Source organism: Gymnoscopelus braueri (assembly GCF_963280865.1).
Source record: "Gymnoscopelus braueri genome assembly, chromosome: 8".
In the NCBI taxonomy this organism is placed as follows: Eukaryota; Metazoa; Chordata; class Actinopteri; order Myctophiformes; family Myctophidae; genus Gymnoscopelus; species Gymnoscopelus braueri.
In genome coordinates this window covers 19869050-19890530 of record NC_137609.1, presented here as the reverse complement: position 1 = coordinate 19890530, position 21481 = coordinate 19869050, and the positions used below count along the sequence as shown (strand labels likewise).

The 21481-nt window shown below is 42.0% G+C and overlaps 1 protein-coding gene across 2 annotated transcripts in view; it reads right to left on the bottom strand.

Annotated features, from left to right (window-relative positions):
• esama (endothelial cell adhesion molecule a) overlaps positions 1–20106 on the bottom strand; it is a 60186-nt gene extending 40080 nt beyond the window's left edge. For both annotated transcript variants that reach the window (XR_013933667.1, XM_080436445.1), the window contains exon 1: positions 19598–20106. Coding sequence is in view for 1 of the 2 variants with exons in the window: in XM_080436445.1 (XP_080292571.1) it covers positions 19598–19661 (64 nt within the window). In the remaining variant the exon portion in view is untranslated. The remainder of the gene's footprint in view (positions 1–19597) is intronic.
• Between the last annotated feature and the right edge of the window lie 1375 nt (positions 20107–21481).

The following is a 21481-nucleotide window of genomic DNA, read 5'->3' as shown; positions in this document are numbered from 1 at the left end:
GAGAACATTAAATAGTTTCAGGCTAAAACTGACAGTATTAAGTGACACATTTGCGAAATAGCTGAGAGCACCAGTGGAATCACAAAGTCGAATCACACCCCATTGTTCTGTTGTTGGCCTGTATTATATTTGCTATGTAAACTATTTAAGTGTCACTGCTGTCACTAGTTAAAGGGAGAGAGGCGATGACAGGCATGAAGAGGGACTGGGAACATCAACAGCCTGTTGACTGTAAGCACTTAGATGGAACGTGTTTTTCTATCGTGTGAAATATCATCAGTTTGTCCAAAGAACAGCTGATAAATATTTCGTAATAATAATTTGTACGTAGTAATTTTAGCAGATCTTCTCATCTAGAGCGACCCATACTGAGCTGAAGAAGGTCAGAATGAGTGCATAAAAGCTGATCATACATGAACATTTGCAAACATCCATGTATGACCACTTTTTATGCCACTCCCACAATTTCACAATTTTAGGCCAGCCAGCAAATATGAAAAGTGGGTTAGAAGAATGACATTAATGCACACACACACACACACACACACACACACACACACACACACACACACACACACACACACACACACACACACACACACACACACACACACACACACACACACACACACACACACACACACACGTGTTTGTCTGGCTGAGGTACAGTAAGTTGCACTGGCATGGTCTTGAACAAAACAACAAACAAGTGCCCAGAGGCCCTGCTGTGGTGCGTGTGTGTGGTGTGGCGTGTGCAAATGTGAGACGATGTCCGCAGCCTGTTAGCGTGGCCCGCTGAGCGCCGTGGCCGGGAGAACGTGCACAGCGGTTTCTAGTCAACGGACTGTGATTCAATCGGACACACAGGGGGTGGGGGTGGGGGGCATGACTGGAGGGGTCTGCGGGAGGACTGGAGAAGGCCACGGCAAGGAGAAATTCCAAGGTGCAACTGTACAGTAGGTTAGCAAGCTCTTACGTAAGCAAGAGCTCCCCCGACACACACGTACGTACGCACACACACACACGCACGCACGCACACACACACGCACGCACGCACGCACGCACACACACACACACACACACACACACACACACACACACACACACACACACACACACACACACACACACACACACACACACACACACACACACACACACACACACACACACACACACACACACACACACACACACACACACACACACACACCCTTGAGGCATTAATAATTCATAACTCAGGTGTTTTGTTCTATCCCATCCATGCTCATTGACTGAGGTGCACACAGTAAGTCCAGTTCAGGTGATTTACTATGGGGTCTCCACTGGTGTGTGGTGGATGTGTGTGAGTGTGTACCCTGTGAACTCTGTGTGTGTGTGCGTGTGTGTGTGTGTGTGTGTGTGTGTGTGTGTGTGTGTGTGTGTGTGTGTGTGTGTGTGTGTGTGTGTGTGTGTGTGTAAGAATGCAACTGTATCAGCATGGTGCACCCGTGGGTATATGTTGTTATTTTTGTGCGGGTGTGTGCCCACGCGTGTCTGTCTGTCTCTGTGTGTGTGTGTGTGTGTGTATGTGTGTGTGTGTGTGCGCGTGTGCGTGTGTGTGTGTGTGTGTGTGTGTGTGTGTGTGTGTGTGTGTGTGTGTGTGTGTGTGTGTGTGTGCTCACTGTGGCATGTCTGCCTGTACCTGCTCGGAATCAGATCAGGTTTCACAGGACATACAGTACTGTAGGAGTGGAACACTATAGTCTTCTTGCATGGATGGATGGATGTAGTACACTGTAACATTGTGTTAATTTAAGTCCATGTTACTCCATGTAACATTTTGTGACATCGCGATGGATGGATGGATGGATGGATGAAGTTTTATGCACAGTACATAGTGCAAGAAAATGTTGAGTCAAAATGGAGGGAATAGATAGACTTGTTAACTTACAGTACAGATATCAACACAGCTAGTTCCTTGGCATGTTCCCTTAGTCTATATTCTGTTTATCTTATAACATCTACCATATTCACACAACCGTCATTTTGTCATAGTCAAGTGTCCTACAGTATGTTGAGTCCTGTGCCAAGTATGTGAAAAACGTTCATCCTGTGCCATTGGGGCTTACATTGGTGTAACGATTACTGTGAAAGGTCATTGAAGTTACACCTTCGTACCCATTATTTCACACTAATTTTAGACTTCCTTCACCTGTGTATTGAACTCTGCAGTCGGTGTGACAAACAGAATATCAATGCGTGGCATTTCAGCTCTTGTTTTTTGCAAAGCAAATTGTTGCTTTGGGAAACATCCTTCCTGCTTCACTTCCTTGAACAAAAAACGGATTTTGCTCACCATAAATAGTAAGCAGCAACGTTATGACACATTTATGTTAGGATGAGGCATTCCTAGTTTGAAAGAAAAATGTACAAATCAGGGCAGTGTATAGGTGTCTGAACCATTTGCGTGTGTGTGTGTGTGTGTGTGTGTGTGTGTGTGTGTGTGTGTGTGTGTGTGTGTGTGTGTGTGTGTGTGTGTGTGTGTGTGTGTGTATTCAATTGTCTGTCCGCCACAGCTGCATCTTCTTGACACAATAAACTCCCCTCACCTCACACACACACACACACACACACACACACACCCACACAGACGCACGCGCGCGCAGACTGCTGTCCGGCCAAGTACTCCAGCTTTGTCCGCCTCTCAGATTAATGCTACCGGGCTAATTTGCTGCTGCGCCGCAATTCCTGCATAATCCATCCCTAATCCTCACCGACTCGATTAAACAGCCAAATCTGCAGCTCAGTATCTGGTCCTATCTGGTGCACCCTTCATTTGTACACTCTCTCCTCCACTTTCTCTATGCTACATTTTCTCACTCTCTCTCCCATCCCCCTCCTCTTCTCTACCCTCCCCTTGATCAAAAATCTTCCTTGCTCTGTCTTCATCACTTAAACTTCTCCCTGATTCTCCACTCTGGTTTGTCTCCGGTCCTTCTTTCTCAAAGTCCTGAAGCGCATTAATTTGGTCCTGTCCCTCTGCTCAGGTCAAATGTGTGCTGGGTTTCCCAAAAGCAGCTTAGCCCTCATGTCACCTTTGTTCCATTGTAAGAGTCATGGTCCTTTTGGGGGAAACAGTGCCAGAGTTTCCAGCTTAACATCACCCTTTGGTAATACATTTTCACTTCTAAAAATGGAGCTGGTCTGTGACCAGTGCATAACTGTATGGTTGTACTGGACTCAGGGGTACAAGAAGGGAAAAGGTTTTTACACGTAATTCTAGCTATCTTGTTAAAATAGAGGGTTTTAATGCATGAATCGTGTAGGCTACAGAAGCTCAAGCCCTAAACATTTTGGAGTAATTGCCTTATAAACATACTTATAATGCAATATAATCTGATTATAACACTGTATATTTATTGTTATAAGACACTATAAAATGCTCTCTAACGTGTAACCATGGCCACGGTTATAATTTCTAACATAATATTCATAATGCTTTATAACTTATAAAGCATTATGAATACTTAGAGTGAACATATGACTAAAATAATACAGTGTTACAAGTAGATTATAATGCATTATAAGTATGTTTATAATGCAGGTTTCATAGAAAGTGTCAAATTTGCCACCCTGGAGATCCTCTGTCACCATTGTCACAACAGACACTGATAATTGTGTATACCGAGGACAGAACCGGCTTTCTTGACAAGCCTACTCAGCCTCTCATGCTGTCGCCTTCCTTGATACTACCCCCCCCCCCCCAACATACCACCGCATACAGCACTGCAGACTAGGGTTCATGCTCACTCCCCTTACTCTGATCCCACACGCACTTGTAAGTCGCTCTGGATAAGTGCGTCTACTAAATGCCTAAATTGTAAATTGCAATGGCTGACCACTCATGAACTCCTGTAGAGGTGCATGTATTGTTATGGGCACTAGAAAAGTACGTGTGATTAAGGACTGAGAGAATCTTATGCTTGACTGAAAAAAAAGCCACCACGAGTCATAAACGGACTCATAAGACAATGGAAGCTCAAGGTCATGAAGAGAGAGACGGTGCACACACCCCTCCTGCCCTTAAATAAATCATAACACTACACAGTACAGCGGGGTGCTGCTAAGATGAGAGGGAACGTTAATGAGCAGAATGGAGGGGATTTGACCATGAGAAAAAGAGTGAATGTCAGTTTCGATACACAGTCAAATCCTCAGCGTTACTTTATCCACTCGTAACTCTGAGAGTGTTACGAAATGGACCCATACGGGTCCAATTATCATAATGATTATAGTTTCAAGATAATAAAATTAAAAGCGATTTAGCTTTTTTTATATTAATAAATGAATAAATAACCCTTTGGTTTGTGCTCAATGGAGAAAAGCTCCAGGCACATTTTAGTGGCAAAGTAAAGAAGGTGAAAGTCCAGAGTCAATGAGTGAACAGCTGGACTGTGGAATATTAATGAAACTATGAAGGAAAGATAACAGAACAATGATAACAATCACAGTGTGTGTGTGTGTGTGTGTGTGTGTGTGTGTGTGTGTGTGTGTGTGTGTGTGTGTGTGTGTGTGTGTGTGTGTGTGTGTGTGTGTGTGTCCAAATGTTGCACTTTGCACTATGTCTTCACAAGTACTCCGGTACTGTATAAACACACGGTAAACCTTATCACACGTAGTGTACGAGCAAACATGTGCTTGTCACCAAATGGTTACATACTGTAAATCCTATGCCAAACCTCAAAGGGGAACATACATCAACACATCCGTTGATAAAGACCTGTCCCAATAGCCATGCACATTCTATCATCATAATCATATAAGCGGCCAGCGACATTCCATCTCTCCTTTGATTTATGTTCCCAGGCAGGGACACATACTGTATGCATGCTGAGGATGGGGTCACTCCACAGTCACTTTACCCAATTCAAATTACAAATCAAAGCATCTATTCAAATAACAATGATTTTATGTAAAATAATGCATTTTTTTCTTTCTTTTTAACAAGTTCAGTATAGATTTAAAGTGAATCCCCCCCCCCCTCTGTGACATATACATGAGTAGGCAAGTTGACAAGTGTGACTAACTGTTTACGAGAGGCTCAGGCTATACTTACTTACTCCAGTACTTACTGGGCCTGTCACAATTATTACATAATCACCTAATCACGATTATTTGAGATAAGGACAATTATTTTGTTTCCATGTTCAAAAATGCGAGCTTGTAGATCGGCTATTTCCGCTATTACATTTTTGGGTAGTTTCAAGTTTAAATTACTTTGTATAAGTTATTTGTCATATCTGCCCTGTGAAACCTTTGTAGCGCAGAAATGTAATTTGTGTTTATATGTTCCAAAGTTCAATGCCAAAAACAAATGTTAATCACAATTATTTGCATGACAATTAATCATTAAGTAAAATGTCATGATTGTGACAGCCCTACATGTAGGCTACAATACTATATAATACTTGAACTGCATACAATGTCCAAGGCACTAAAATTCCAGAGTAAGAAAGACTAATGACGACAGAAAGCAGTCAAACATGTTTCAAGCTGAGGTCTTCATCAGGGCAACACAAACAATGTCACTAATGAGAGACACAGCAGCCACTCAAGTGGAATACAAACCAGCTGTGAAACATGAAAACCTGTGGTGTTATATAGTGTAATGTCACATTTACGCTCTGTCGTACGGCAACGTCACAGACCAAAAATAACAGATCTATAAGCTCTCAATGAGTCGCATCTGCGACACGAAATCCACCTGGTGTCTATAGGACCCCTCCTATTTGTCCCTCTTATCTTCACTGGCAATAGCCAATATACTGTACAACGTGTCGGATTCTACAACGCGTCGCTCGCAACGACAAGCTAGTATATCGGTTATTTTTGCAGAATGTTCGCCCCGGAATGGGGAAGCTAGGGTTCATGTGGTTGACGGTTGGTGTCACGTGACCAGGCCTGCTAATTAACCAGCTAATTACAGATAGAGGAAGAAAAGAAGCATTTTCCCCCCCTTTTTTTAACATGGCTTTGCACTAAGTTGGTTCAGTTCTATTTTTATCAGTGCGGGGGAGTGGTGAACGAGAGATGAGCGATGTGTTTCAGTAGCGGAGGGTGGTTACGGGGAGGTCTGATAATTCCTCTTGCGCCCGTATCTGTCTGACGTCTCCTTCAGTGACAGCTGGTGTCACACGGAAGGGAGGGGAGACCGAGACTAGCGTCCCTTAGTGAGCTCTGTGTGTGTGCGTGTGTGTGAGCCGTTATATTAAATGTAAAGAGAGAGGTTATTTTTATGACAGCGGAGGAAGACGTGCCGTGAGGCCCTCTGAAGGGACAGTGAGTGATTATAGAACCCTCCAAAGGCTCGCCACCCCTGATCCCGCAGGATCTGTGTTTAAAAAACGAGTGAGGATGTGTGGAGAATGTATGGATCTGCCATTGTGATTAAAGAGCTCATATTAACCACTTACGACCTGGCGTCCCTATTTTGGGCATGTCATTAAAGGTGAGAACTTTTCAAACATCTTCAAAAGTCTCTCACACATTATCAAAATAATAAGCTTGAGTAAATGTACTTAGTAACCACTGCTTGGTTGATCGTAACAAAGCATGTCAGAGAAGGAGCCCTAAATGAGGGATTTAGTAGTGTGGGGCAATAGTGTGATGGAGATGTGTAATACAATGATCACATGGGTGCACTGCATAGAGTCTACTGTAGACTCATGCCCCTTACTTTTTTTAATCGTATTCTCAATTAGGGATGCAACTATAAATTATTTCCTTAGTGATTATTTTATCAATTCGTTTTTCAATTAATCGAATAATAGAGAAGCACAAACTTTTTTAAATTGCTTATTTTTTATAATGCAGCCAGCCTTATTGGACTTCAGAGTCAATGTAAATGCTTCTGTACATGTGTTTATATGATAAGCTTACATTTCATATAACACAACATATACAAAAAAAAAACCATTTCATTCTGCTGTGCACTTGTGTATAGTTTGAATGACGATAAAGTTAACCTTGAACGCATATTGGAATTGGGATTTCTTGGGAAAACAGAGATAGAGGTCAATTGCCTGCATAATGCAGACTTACAATATTGACTTAACGCTGGATCTGTATGCATTTCATGCGTATTTACACATAGCAACAAAATCAACTGTGCTTTTCCAAGCAAGAGAGGGAAAAAAAGGAGAGAGAGAGCAGACCGCCTAATTACTCCTGATGTGTAGGTTAATGGGAATGGCTCTCACGGTTGGATGGCTGTAGGAAATTGGCAGATGTAATGGGCAGTCACTAATGAATGTTCAAAATGTCAATGATGACACTCATGTGAAAGCATTCTGTACTCACTTGGTAAAATGGCACAGGGTTCACCAGAATGGCTCAGCAAAATACTGCATCTCTTGCAAGAAAAAAATCTAATCACTTTGTGTTACAAATTGCAAGCATTTCATATCCCCCATTCTAAAGTACAGTCAGCAATAAGCTAGACTGCCTCAAATCCAGACTTAATCCTGATAGATCCTGTTTAGCATTCAGTTTAGAAACTTCCACCTCTTCAAAGACGTGTGCTTGGGAGATTAGAGGGACTCTCTCCCCGTGTGCTTGGCTTCAGTGCCTACAGTACATATAGTATAGGGCTGGTGCATACAGAGAAAGGAGATGAATGAGGAGCTAAATATTTTTTCTTGACATAGAGGAACACGATGAAAAGGGGGAAATTACATTTAAGAAGATGCAAGTATTTCAAAAGACACACAGCTTGAACTCAAAGTTAGTACCTGAAATGCCAGATGTCCATGGCCATGTTCCTGTCATGTACATAGTGTGTATAAACACATACGCAACTGCCTTTACTGAAAGCAGCACAGAATAAAGTATTACTATATGCATGCATATATACAGTAACACTTGGAAAACAATCTGGGCTTACAATATATGTCCATGTCTACTCTCAGTTAACAAATGGCAATTGACTGCATTTATAGCGCCTTTCAATGTATTTCACATTCACAATTTCACATATTCCCACACACATTCACATATTCACACACACCGACAGAGGAGGAAACCAACCTGCTCATCAGGAACAGCTAGGGGTTCAGTGTCTTGCTCAAGGACACTTCGACACGCAGCCAGAAGGCGCTGAGGATCGAACTGGGAACCTTGTGATTCCCAGACGACCGATCTACCTCCTGAACCACTGGCACCATAGTGGTGGACTACTGTGAAAGGCTTGACTTTAGAGTCATGGGTGGAGAGTCTGTTGACCGCAAGTGAGGATAAGGGTCAAACCAATGAGATAATGAAAGAGCCCACACTTACTTCACTGGCAAAAGTCATGGGGGTTTAATTTGTGAAACAATTCATAAGCTAAGAACCACACCATCAATTAAACGGGAGTTCGATTCAGCCCTGGTCCTCATGACCTGGGTCCTCACCACAGGATTAATAAAGATGCCTGTCTGCCTTAGGTGGGCATAATAAAGGCATAAGAGCGGAATGGCAGTGCTTGAGGTGTGATCCTGCTCTCTTATATTTGTACAAGCCACTTGTATGTGCGTGTTCCTAATCTGATTACGGCATAATATATTTTCTCCCGAGTGTCATGTTGTCAGCTTGATTGCAAATGATAGAAAGCTGCATTAAATTAGGACAGTGTCGACAACCTGCATAATCTATAGGGAAATGACATATCAACAGCATATTAAAGCATAGCTTTCATAGCCAATTGGGGTACATCAGCCAAAAAGAGTAGGTTACAGGTTACTGAGGGTAGGGTGGATGTTACTGCTATAAACAACAATGTGTGTGTGTGTGTGTGTGTGTGTGTGTGTGTGTGTGTGTGTGTGTGTGTGTGTGTGTGTGTGTGTGTGTGTGTGTGTGTGTGTGTGTGTGTGTGTGTGTGTGTGTGCGTGTATGTGCGTGCGTGCGTGCGTGCGTAGGGTGGATGTTACTGTTATAAACAACAACGTGTGTGTGTGTGTGTGTGTGTGTGTGTGTGTGTGTGTGTGTGTGTGTGTGTGTGTGTGTGTGTGTGTGTGTGTGTGTGTGTGTGTGTGCGTGCGTGCGTATGTGCGTGCGTGCGTGCGTGTGAGAGACTTTGGTGGAAGTGTCGTGGGGGGTGTGGGGGGGGGGCGTTGGCACAGAGCTGGTACACCCCTGAGTGAGTCATTATCAGATAATGACATAATTTGAGCTTTCTCTCTCTCAAGGCACAGTTGTGTACGACAGAGCCCTCCCTGGATGAGAGCACATAATTACACACCACCACCCAGGGAAGAAAGCAGCATTAGCGAGTTGAGAGAGAGAGGAGAGACTGATAGTTGGATGACTGAAAAGAGAAGACAGTGAACATGCAAGTGAGAATGCATTGGAACATGAGAAGAAAGAAGGGCCAGGGTAGTAGTATACTGTATATAGTGTCGCTGTGCGGGTATGCAAGGAAGCTGGCAGAACCTTCACTACGTACCTATGTTCCCCGGGTCCTATGTTCCCCGGGTCCTATGTTCCCCGCTTTCTTAGGGAGAGCGGGGAACATAGGACCTAACCTAAACCTAACCCTAACCCTAACCTTAGTGGGGGAACATAGAACCCGGGGAACATAGGGATGACCCCGGTACAACGCTCCACACGTCCCAGACGCTTCTCCCTTCTGGCTCCCAAACTGTAGAATGAACTCCCCATTGCAATTAGAACTGCAGACTCACTCCCAAATCTTCCGCCGTAATCTGAAGACTCACCTCTTCAGACTCCACCTTAGCCCGTAGCACTTGCCCTAGCCTTGACGACCTTGCAGGCTTATGCAAAGGCTAAAATGTAATTAGATAAGAGAAGCATTGCATGTTATGTAGACAAATGCCAGGTCATTGTTGACCTGGCATCCTAGTGTATAGTTTCAATGTACAGATTGTTTGGATATTCTGCTGTTAGACTGATGATTCTTGGTTTACTATTTCTATGCATTTGATGTATTTGTGTTTTCCTGTAAATCGCTCTGGATCAAGAGTGTATATATATATATATTATGGCCGGGACTTTATCGCGTTAATTTCGATCAATTAATTACAGAACAATTATTGCGTTAAAAAAGATTACGCATTTTAATCGCACCCGTTTTTGCACCGCGGAACGTGTTTCAGACGGACCGATCATATATATATATATATATATATATATATATACATATATATATATATATATATATATATACACATACACATACACACACACACACACACACACACACACACACACACACACACACACACACACAGTATATATGTGTGTGGTATATAATATATTGATTCACTGAGATGCGCTGATGAGATGTGTGAGCTGCAGCTCTAGGGACAGAAGTAGGAGAATGAGGACCAGGGGGCAGAAAGGCCACAGGATGAAGGAGGAAAATAGAAGACAAGACGGGAGGGAGGGTAGCAGAGGCGAGAGATGAGAGAGGTTGATATATTAGAAAAAAACAAAGAGTCAGAAGCGGAGAGAACGGTGGATAGAACGATGAAGAGACGATAGGAGGGAGGAGGGGTGATTGGGTTGAGATGACAGGTGCCCAATATCCTTGCAAAACAAACATGCACACACACACACACACACACACACACACACACACACACACACACACACACACACACACACACACACACACACACACACACACACACACACACACACACACACACACATGCACGCAAGCGCACGCACGCACAGACACAACAGCTTTTGAAATTGCATGATGGGTTGAGAGGACATTTTTCATGCTGGCAGACAGCAGGATCTTTGAGCTTGCAGGGACCTACAGTCCTTTGAGTATAAATGACACCAGTTACCCACTGTAGGTGTCACATAATCACACAGAGGATCACAGGCCTATATTATTCTGTGAAGGTGACAGGGTGAAATCAGCAGTAAATCAATTACTAGATTCACTACTACAATTTCACTAACACAATCTAGTACATTGGCTTGATCAACAACAGTGCCACCATGTATCATGCTGCCAGATAGTGGCGTTAAAAGAAGAAATTGGGATTCACCCTGGTGGGAAATCACACCATTTGCTAGAGTAAAAAAAAATTTGTTTAGTATGTTTGTTATGTTTGTGCGTAGTGTGTGCATACAGTACACACCAAAAAATCCTTGGTGTTAACTTATCTATTTGTAACTCTGACAGTGTACAAGTGCACACTATGTAAAGAATACATGGCAGTATGTGGTCCATATAGTAGTGTAAAATATTATGAGGGAGATCAATGTGCTGGCCTGGGTCTCCTGCTGTTTCCCCAACAGCAATTGCTTCATCGCCTGATCTGCCTCAGTGAGAAGGCTTGTCTTCTTCACCCGATCCGCCTCAGTGAGAACGCTGGTGCAAAGCTGATGCCCTGAAGGCCTCAGCTTAATAGTGTGAATGTAATGACTTTTTCCACAAGGCTGCCTGCTGACAGTGGCTCCTCATACTTGATTACTGCATCTGGTGCCATATCATGCCTTTGTAATTATACTTCTGCTTACAGTACGTAAAATGTACTGTATGCAGAACATAGCACGGGTGCTGGCAGGTCTGTGTGTACGTGTCCAAAGTTTCCTTTCCCCTTTAAAGTCATACTGTGTAACTTTCATCTTAGTAGTCTTTTTGCCGACACCTCTGGTATCTCTGTTGATATTACACGCAAAAAGGAATGCTGCAGCGTCCTAGATATTTTGGAATGCAACAAGTTGTCAGAAACAGTATTAATTAATTTTAGAATACATACATAAATCCAGTTCCAATATATTACCAGTGCCTACTGTACATCATTTTGACGTGAGTGTCGGGGCAGACACTTGCGAATAAAAATAGTGTTAGGCTGGCTAGGCTGGCAGAGGGAGTGTAGCGCCCAGGATTACTTAGACAATTGGCACTGGGTGAAAAGAATGGGGTTGCAAAATCGTGGGATAAAAAACGAAAAAACGAAATAGTGTTTAATAGTGTTTAGACATGTTATAACACATTTATATGGAATGGTTATTGTGAAAAAAATCGATAATCTTTATTCAGAGTACACAGTATGAACAACTTTCAGTTTGCCACTGGCTCTGCCCCTTTCTTTGGGTGTGCATTAATAGCAAGCCTTTTTTACTCCATAGGCTATATACTGTACCATGTACTGGAGTTTCAATTGGTAAAATATGAAATTGTTTGGATACATTATAATCACTGATTTAAATATGACACACCACAAGACTGACTGTGTTCAAAGCTATGGAGAATTAACTGTTTAATGAAGTTACAAGATATTTTACAGTAGCTAATAGGGATACAGAAATACAGACCAAAACATGAGATCACCTGAGCTACCCAAACACTTTAAGTAGAGGATCAGAATTTTGTCAACATCACTGGATTCTTAAGTGCATCGCCCTCTGCCCCCACTCAAGTACATCCAGTTATAAGAATGATTTAACACAGATCCATCATCTTGTCTAAGCCCATGCCCTCAATTCCCGTCTGTCCGCTTTATTTCTTTTATTTATTATTACTGAGGACAGGCCAGGAGGATAATTGTTGTGGCTGTTGCTAAATTCTGCCGGGAAAATCTGCCAGTGGTCTGCCACTGCAACTCGTAACCACAAACTAACTGTGATGCATCAGTGCTAATATCATTTTTTTGTGCTTGATGAATGGTGTTCGCATAGTTCACACAGCCATAGCTGTTGCGCTGCTAGGTAGCATGAGCTAAGCAACCTATCATCGACTACGCTGCCTGCCTAAAGGGAGATAGCCAGAGAGGTTTTGACATCAGCACCCTGCCAGAGCATATGAGTTTGAGAGAAGCAGGAGAATAGCTAGCAAAGCAGCCAGACTGCCCCTAGTGCCACCCGATAAGCCTCTGGTGGATCCCTTGGATGTAAATAGTCATTAGCCAGCACATTGGCAACAGCTGACTATACAGGCTTCACCGGCAACCTGAAATTAGATTTTGGAGCCTGACATGGCACTCTTGCATTTCATATGCATTTCAGCAGGCCATGCCATTATTGTGATTTGGGACTTCCCCTTCAAAAAACACGATAATGGTTTTCTACAAATATATGGTGTGTTTAGGTTCCTCCAGAGAGTGAATGTTAATACATTTTTTATTCACCTGGTACCTTTTACTTCGTAGCACCATATTGCTTTTTTTGCTCTATTTACTTGATGATGTTGACCAGGGTTCATGCCATTTACTCAGATCTTGCACTTTAAGTGTCTGCTAAATGCTTAAATTGTAAATGCCTTGTTGAGAGATAAATTATTGTTGATCGTAAAATACCAGAGGCAAACATCAACAGAATTGTTTATATAGTCCTTCTGTAGAACAATACGCAAAGCCTCATGATTTATGGTCCAAGAGATTTCCATCATAACTTTTAGGCATCGTATGGGCATCAATCACTCACAGGGGGAGATATATGAAGGCCTGTGTACTGTACATCAGTTCTGGTCTGATAAAGTGCAGAGGCTGGCACTGCTTGCTTCCAAACATGGAGAAAGAGAGAGGGGGAGAGAGAGAGAGGGAGAGAGAGAGAGAGAGAGAGAGAGAGAGAGAGAGAGAGAGAGAACAGAGGAAAATAGACGCAGAAACAGAGAGATAAAGATATAATTAGTTTAGACCTGTCACAATTATTACATAATCGTCTAATCACAATTATTTTTGCATAATCGGCATAATTGTTTCCATGTTGAAAACTTTTCACACATTTTCAAATATTAAAAAAAACTGAAATAGCAGATAGTGATGCGTTGTAAGCTTGTAAATCTGCTATTTCTGTTTTTTTTTTAAAGCTTCTAGATCAGCTATTTCTGCTATTTGTATGTATAAAATTATTAAATATGTAAATAATTTCTTTGTATATTTCAGTTATTTGTCATATCTGCCATGTCCAATTTTTTATTACAAAGCCTAAAAGGCTTCATATGTTCCAATGTCCAATGCCAAACACACAATTAAATCGTTAATCTCAATTATTTGAGTGACAATTAATCGTCAACTTAAATTTGTAATCGTGACAGCCCTAAATTAGTCATGAAGAATAGAAGAGAAAGACGCAGCACTGTAAGTAAGAGGAGAGAGAACCCCAGGGCCTGTGCCTTTAAGAAAGTCCATAGGCCAGGGCCAAGTGTTGGGAAAGTCGCCCAGTGCCTTTCTCATGACCTCTATCCTGTGAGAGGAGGCGCGTTCTGTCAGGGACCAAGGATGGGGATAGGAGAGGACGTCACAGGACGTCCCAACACAGCCACATGTCCTATTATGGCATGTCACATCTGCAGGGCCAACGTAGCTGCTGGTCCCAATGTCTATGAGTGTATGCTGTTGTACTCAATATTAGTATTGCTCTTATTTTCATTATGAGTGCAATTTGATGAAGCTGTCGACCAAGATTGAAAGTATCGCTAAATGAAGAAACCCACCCCTTTGGTTATTTTATGATCCCATAAACCAACATGAATAGGAACCGGCACCATTTGTTTTAGTAGTACGATTTATCCATTCCAAGTCCCCTCTCCCCTTACCTGTCAGCATGAGGCTGAGCCTATTCTAATCTCCCTACAGCTTCTATCATGGCTTGATGTCCTCGGCCTTGTACCGAATGCCGGTGGGTATAAATACATGGGATTACAAGAAGCGGTGGCACACTTGCCGGGACCGGCGATTGGATGGAATACTGCCTTGCCAGGGGGTCAAAATCAAGCTGCTATATTTCTAAGTCATTACATGTTTACCGATAAATCCCCCAATCTTCTGCCTCAAATCAAACCGCACAAGTTGCTGGGGACCGCAGACTTCCAAACTGCTTGTAATCCTGGCTCAAAGCAGAAAGGAGCTTTGATTCACGTCCAGTGAGTATTATTATAAGAAATAGGCAATCAGAGATAAGGCCAGAGTTGTTGTAAGTATAAGAAAAATTGCATTCCAGGGCCGTTCCCTCAGCAGTCTTTGGGGATATGGGGTATATTTTGGGATCTAGTGTTGACAGGGGGAACAATAGGGAGCACAAACAGGAAACAAACAAGAATTGCTGTATCGTCACATACGTATATTATATACATACACACAGCACATTACATCAACTTGCGAGACATGATTTTTATAGGGGGACCACTCTGCCCTGACCCGTCTCATGTTAAAATAATATGTGCAGCTAAAAATAAGGCCTGCAACCCTCTCACTCGCTGTCCTAAATCACTGGGAATTCCACATAGAGAATCAATGGTGGCAGCAGAGCCAAGCCCCTCCTTCATATACCAATGAAGTCTTTGAAGCTTGTATGATGTGACCTTGTTGAATAAGTAAAGTCCATTGTGGGACCCATCTGGAAAACAAATGAAGATGTTCTTATGCCAGATGGTGTGTCCAGAACAGAATAGTAATTGTACGATGGGCAGTTGAAAGATAAAAGCAAGGCTTATACCCCACTGCTATGAACAACTGGCTTTGATAAGGGACCTGTGGCTTCTAGCTTATCAGGTATGCACAATTGTACATACATTATAGATACATTACACACACATACGTGTGCGTGTGTGTGTGTGTGTGTGTGTGTGTGTGTGTGTGTGTGTGTGTGTGTGTGTGTGTGTGTGTGTGTGTGTGTGTGTGTGTGTGTGTGTGTGTGTGTGTGTGTGTGTGCAGAATAAGTATCTCTTGTGATCACATTGCCTAGAGCTCTGCAGAAGCAAAACCTACAAGGCAATGTAATTATATTTTTTTCCATGGGTAAACCAATTATTGATAAAAAGTGATTGAGTCACTTTGTTCAGACATGACAATCTGGTTCAGAATTGTAATCGTTCTGCAATTGAACTAGTATTTACAACAATTATTATGTTCTATGTTACTTACACCATGAATGGGAGAGCTTCAATCAGGCAGCTCAATTAAGCCACATTTTATAGCAATCACAGCAACATACTCATACATTGGTCAGTCATGTCAACTGGTTAAAGCACTGGGAGGGGGGAGGGGGGGGCATCAGTAATGACTTCAGGCAAAAACTTGCCTGAGAATACCTTTCCATGGATTCAAGTTCATTTAGTCTGTTAGTTAGAAGACAGTCCATAATTATGTGCTGCTTAGCATACCGAGCCGTGCCTAATGTAATCAAATGACATAATTAAGATAAGACTTTGCTTAGGCATGCTTAATGGGTTTACCTCATTGAGCAGGACTGTGTGAACTGCTGTACTGTACACGCTGCAGCGTAGAGCAAACAGATATAACTGATACAACAAGTGATGTATAGCTATACAGGAGAGCAGCTGAAATTCAATCCCAAATTTAAAGTCCTGAGACTCCTGACACAACCAATATACTGTACATCATGCTGCCATGAATCATCACAACCAAGGTCGGTGATGTGCAACTATTGGGCCATGAGCCACAGTACACCTATCATCCATATCCTCCATGGAGCGCACACAGCTGAATCCTCAGTATTCATATAACTCTAAACGGCCCTGTTTAGACAATATATGGCACGAGGTGAAAATTGCATCTGGGCTGTGTCCATGCCAATTTGACTAGTTAGACGCTGCGTTATTATCTGGGCTCCAACACCAGTGCAGGATGCTAATGGGTGGTATTAAGCCTCTGAATTAGTCATGGGTATGTTTTGTGTGTTATATTAATTGAACTAATAAGTCAATGTGGAGCCCCTGAGAAATGTCATCTTTCTACCATGATGAACATGAGTGTTATAGTGTTGAATTCGGGTGGATTTTGATTGAAGGTGCTGTAATGCTGGTCAAAATTCACATCTTCCTCCTGTAGCCTAGTAATATCTCCTCATGTCCAAGAGACATCGGAGTTAACTTCACATATCAACGTAATAATGATATGCTCACTCTCAGTTAAGTAGTTTTTAAACCACTTATTAAAACTTGATGGAAGGCTGCTCACTCCGTGCGCCAGGAGTCCCGAAGACAGTGACCTGTTAATGTGATGAGCATTGCGCTGTCTAAATAGTAAGGAAACTGCGCCGGAAGATAATAAGAACACCTCGGAGCTGGAGCTGGCTTAACCCAGAGCGCAAACTCTGTGCGTAAGATAGTGTGCCCTGTTTGCAACAGACCACACCTAATTTTAAGACCAAAACGCCCATGGGCGCTAAATAGGCGCAAGGTCATTTGGTATTTAGACAATGGTCGGAAGATAGCAATGACAATTGCGCTACCCATTAGTGCCACTTTGCATCGTGTGGAAGATAGGGCCCATGAGTGTAAAAATGTACAATCCATTTGGGTCCATTTTTACACAGTTAAATCAACACATTTTTTTGTACTTGAAAATGCTACTTCACTCAGGATTTTACTTTGTAGGCTACAATTATATTGGTGCCTTTTCCTTTCATAATCCTTTTTTCTATTTTTGTTCTGCTCCTCTGCTACACCCAATATCCCCCCATCAGTTTAGCACATTTTCAATGTACATATTAATGGGAATTGGGCAACTTTGCACATTTTCATCCTGAATCCTATCGTTCTATTGTTATTTTACATAAACCAGCATACGTAAAATGATTTTGCAGAGCCTTTGAGAGTGAGCTCTCAACACACATAACATACTGGAAAGTGCTAAGTCGGATTTAAAATTACCTACTCACTTTAACTTTGACCTCTTTTAAAATAATGCACTATTAGATATATTGTCACACAATTATCAAAAGGATAAAATGCAAGAAAGCTACCTGCTTATTTCCATTGCGGTCCTTTCACATGTTTGTGTAAAATATGTAATGATGCATGAGGCAATGAGTTTGTGAGTTTAAACTTTGCATGTAAGTCAAGAACATTTCACAACTGAACGATAGGATTCAGGTTAAAATCAGCAATGTTTCTGTTCAATAATTCCTGCAAATGATATATCAATTTGAATGAGAAGCCAGACATACTGTACCAAAAGTAACTCTCAGGTATTGACTGCAGCCACTAAATTAATTAGGAAATAATATTGTGATTGCAGGTCATGAGCTGACTTTATGAATAAGATTCTTAGCAATAAATGCTCAAATGCTGTGTACACACACACCTTTCACTGCCCCCAACCTCCACACCCGCACACGCACACGCACACGCACACACACACACACACACACACACACACTATGCTTTGCACTATTGCTATGCTTCAGTTTGAACAGATCAAAAAGCGTAGTTTGATCTTTGATGTCAAGTGATGGACATAAAACAATGTGCAACAAATCAACAAAACTGGTTCTTTCAACAAGTTGCACTTCCTAGTTTTTCATTACTCAAACTTTTGATTAAGAAACCATAGCAACAGAAATGTGGTATTGTCTTGTTCATAGGAAGACAGTTGCTCACTTCCTGCTCTACACTACACTCAAGCAATTCCCAGCTTTCCTGTTAGCCCAGAGTCCGACTGCTATTCATGACCATTTCCTCTTTTCTTTTTGACCATTCAGATTACAGGACACACCTGCAGTAGACTAACTGTGAGTCAAAGAATGCTGGGGTCAAGGTCAGCTACTGTTCTATATACCATTGTAATATTTGTTGCCCGTAGTATAAATAGACCCCCTGATGACCACAGTCAATAGAGGCATGGAATGATTCATATGAATGAGTCCTAGGTAAAGTGGAGTACGTTTTTCAAGCAAGACCACACCCTTTAAGTGAAGTGAAGGCTAAAATTACCTGTGTCAGCATGAAATTGTTTTGACAACAGAGCTGAAAAGCCTAGACTCCCACGGGCTTAGGGCAAATAAAGGTAACATAAGAAGTTCCCACTTGATTTCATTGTTATTTTCCCTTGACAGTGAGATTATTCCTTGGCTTATAAGATCTACACCCCAGGAAATGTATGACTGGCCACATGCAGCAAAATCTCCTCACTAGAGAAGAGTTATAACCATGTCAGTACAGAATTCTTGACCACATCATCTTACAATCAATCAAGCCTAGGCTTGAATGCTAAAAGTTTATTGTCTGACTTCCTTGATAAATTGTGCTTGTGACATGTGTGTCAATTGACAGATATCATACATTCCAAAAGATGGTTGTGAAAAAATAACTACATACAGGAAGGACTAATCCCTTTAAATTGCTGTCAATATGACTAATCTGGTGTGAAATAAAGCAGCATTAACCAGTTCAGATTCTTACTCTTAAGGCTAGGCTACATAGTCTTAACAAAACAATATGAAATAGCCTAACAAATAGATTGTTGGCTTATTTCTAAGATAGCTTACTACGGCAGGTTAAAATAGGCTGCATCGCCATACATTGCTAGATAGCATAACTGTGCTGAACTAGGGATTATTCTTCCTGGGAAGACATAATCATGTGTGTAACACTTGTTTCAGATCCTGTGGAAAAACAAACAGGTGCTCTGACGTCCATGCTGGCATATTAATTAAACCAATCAGGGAAATACGCAAATAATGTATTTCAACCTTTGAGCCGCAGGCAGTCATGTCTCCACATTGCTGTGCAGTTAGTTTGTTTGTGTGAGAATTCACAGAACAAACAAAAACAGAACCGAACAAAAAAAACAATATTACCATGATATTTACAAAGAAAAGAAAAAGAAAAGAAAAGAAAGACGTTACTGACCTGACAACCCCCAAAGGAAGGTAAATGACAGAAAAATAAGTTTCCTCGAAGTATGGACCTTCATAGTTCAGTGTCACGGTGGCCGCTTCCACTTGCAGTGCAGCTCCTCTCCGTTATATACCCAACACTGAGCCTCGGGCACGGCGGCGCTCTGAAGTCCTTCAAGTGGTTTCCTTGAATGTTCACAGCACAGTTCAGAGACACCGTAGGCTACTAGGTAGGTACCGGGACACTTCCAATTATGAGGAAATACGGTCGCCTGTTCCCTTCAGTTGAGTGAGAAATGCACTCAGTTAGTAGAAGGCATCGCGATCCGTGGTAAACGTCAGCAGCAGGTGAGATGTGGCTTTCGCGTAAAAGGAGAGACAGACACCGCGAGAGGCAGGCAGCGTGTGACACCTCACACACTAATTGTCCTCCCCGACGGTCCTTCTCTTTAGACCTGCCTGCATGGAGGAACTCGTCATCGTGACCGAAGCGACAATAGCAGAGTAACTTGTCATCCCACGTCCCTTTTCAGAGAGACTGTGTGTGTGTGTGTGTGTGTGTGTGTGTGTGTGTGTGTGTGTGTGTGTGTGTGTGTGTGTGTGTGTGTGTGTGTGTGCGGGGGTGCGAGAGAGAGAGAGACGAGTGAGAGAGAATCCGTGAAAGAGAGCGAGAGCAGCGCCTCAGCAACACCTGTTTGCTTATTGCCATACGCAACCTCGCGTGCACCTGCTGCAAGTGAATAGCTGATTTGATTTCATATAGCCTACAGTAAGCAGTGGTGGAAAAGTACGATTTTTTAAAAGTAAAAGTATCAATACTGCAATGTAGAAATACTCTGTTACAAGTAAAAGCCCGGAATTCAAAATGTACTTGAGTAAAAGTACAAAAGTATTGGCATCAAAATGTATTTTAACTTTTTAAGACATTTAATACAAAATATTTTGGAAATTGCAGATCTACAAGCTGGCATTGTGAGCTTGTAGATCAGCTATTTTCAAATGGCCGAAATGTATTTAGGGCTGAAGTGGGTAATGTATGTTTTTTAATAATAATCAAAATCTACAAAGAAACTAGTACCTAAAGTTTTCAAATAATTGCAGTGGAGTAAAAGTATAACATTTGTCTCTGAGATGTAGTGGATATAGAAGTAAAAGTACTGACAATTGTAAATACTCCAGTAAAGTACAAAATACCAAAAAATTGTATAAGTATAGCATTTGAGTAAATGTGCTTAGTTCATTTAGACACTTCAGCTCAGAAATAACCAGACCGTTAATGAACCATTTACCATTTATTAACCATTACCATATTAACCATAACCCATATATGCAAAGCTATTGCATTCAAGTTTGGCGGTGTGACTCTGCTCATGTGATATTACAGATTCCTGTGCAAACATGTCACAGATCATTCCATCACAAATCCCCAGAGCAGAGCATTCAATTCAATTCAATTCAATTAAAGTGTCAAATCACAACAAGTTGTCTCAAGACGCTTTACATGTAGAGAAGAGACCCGACAATCCCACCCTGAGCAAGCAATTTGCGACAGTGGCAACGAAAAACTCCCTCTTAACTGGGAGAAAACGTCAGGCAGACCCTAGGCTCTAGGGTGGCGGCCTTCTGCCTCGACCGTGTCGGGGGAAAAAGGGAGAGGGAGAGACAGAGGAGAGACAGAAAGCATAAAATATAAGCATAAAATACAGTTTAACATAACATTGAACCTTCAATGCATAATTAAACAACCACAATCATAGTACAATCCAAACACACAGTACAATACACAGAATCATAGTACAACACAGAATCAACCTATAACAATAATAACTAGATGCCACGGGGAGGAGGCCGGGGAGGTGGAGGGAATTTGAAAACAAGCAGCTGAACACACTGCTTA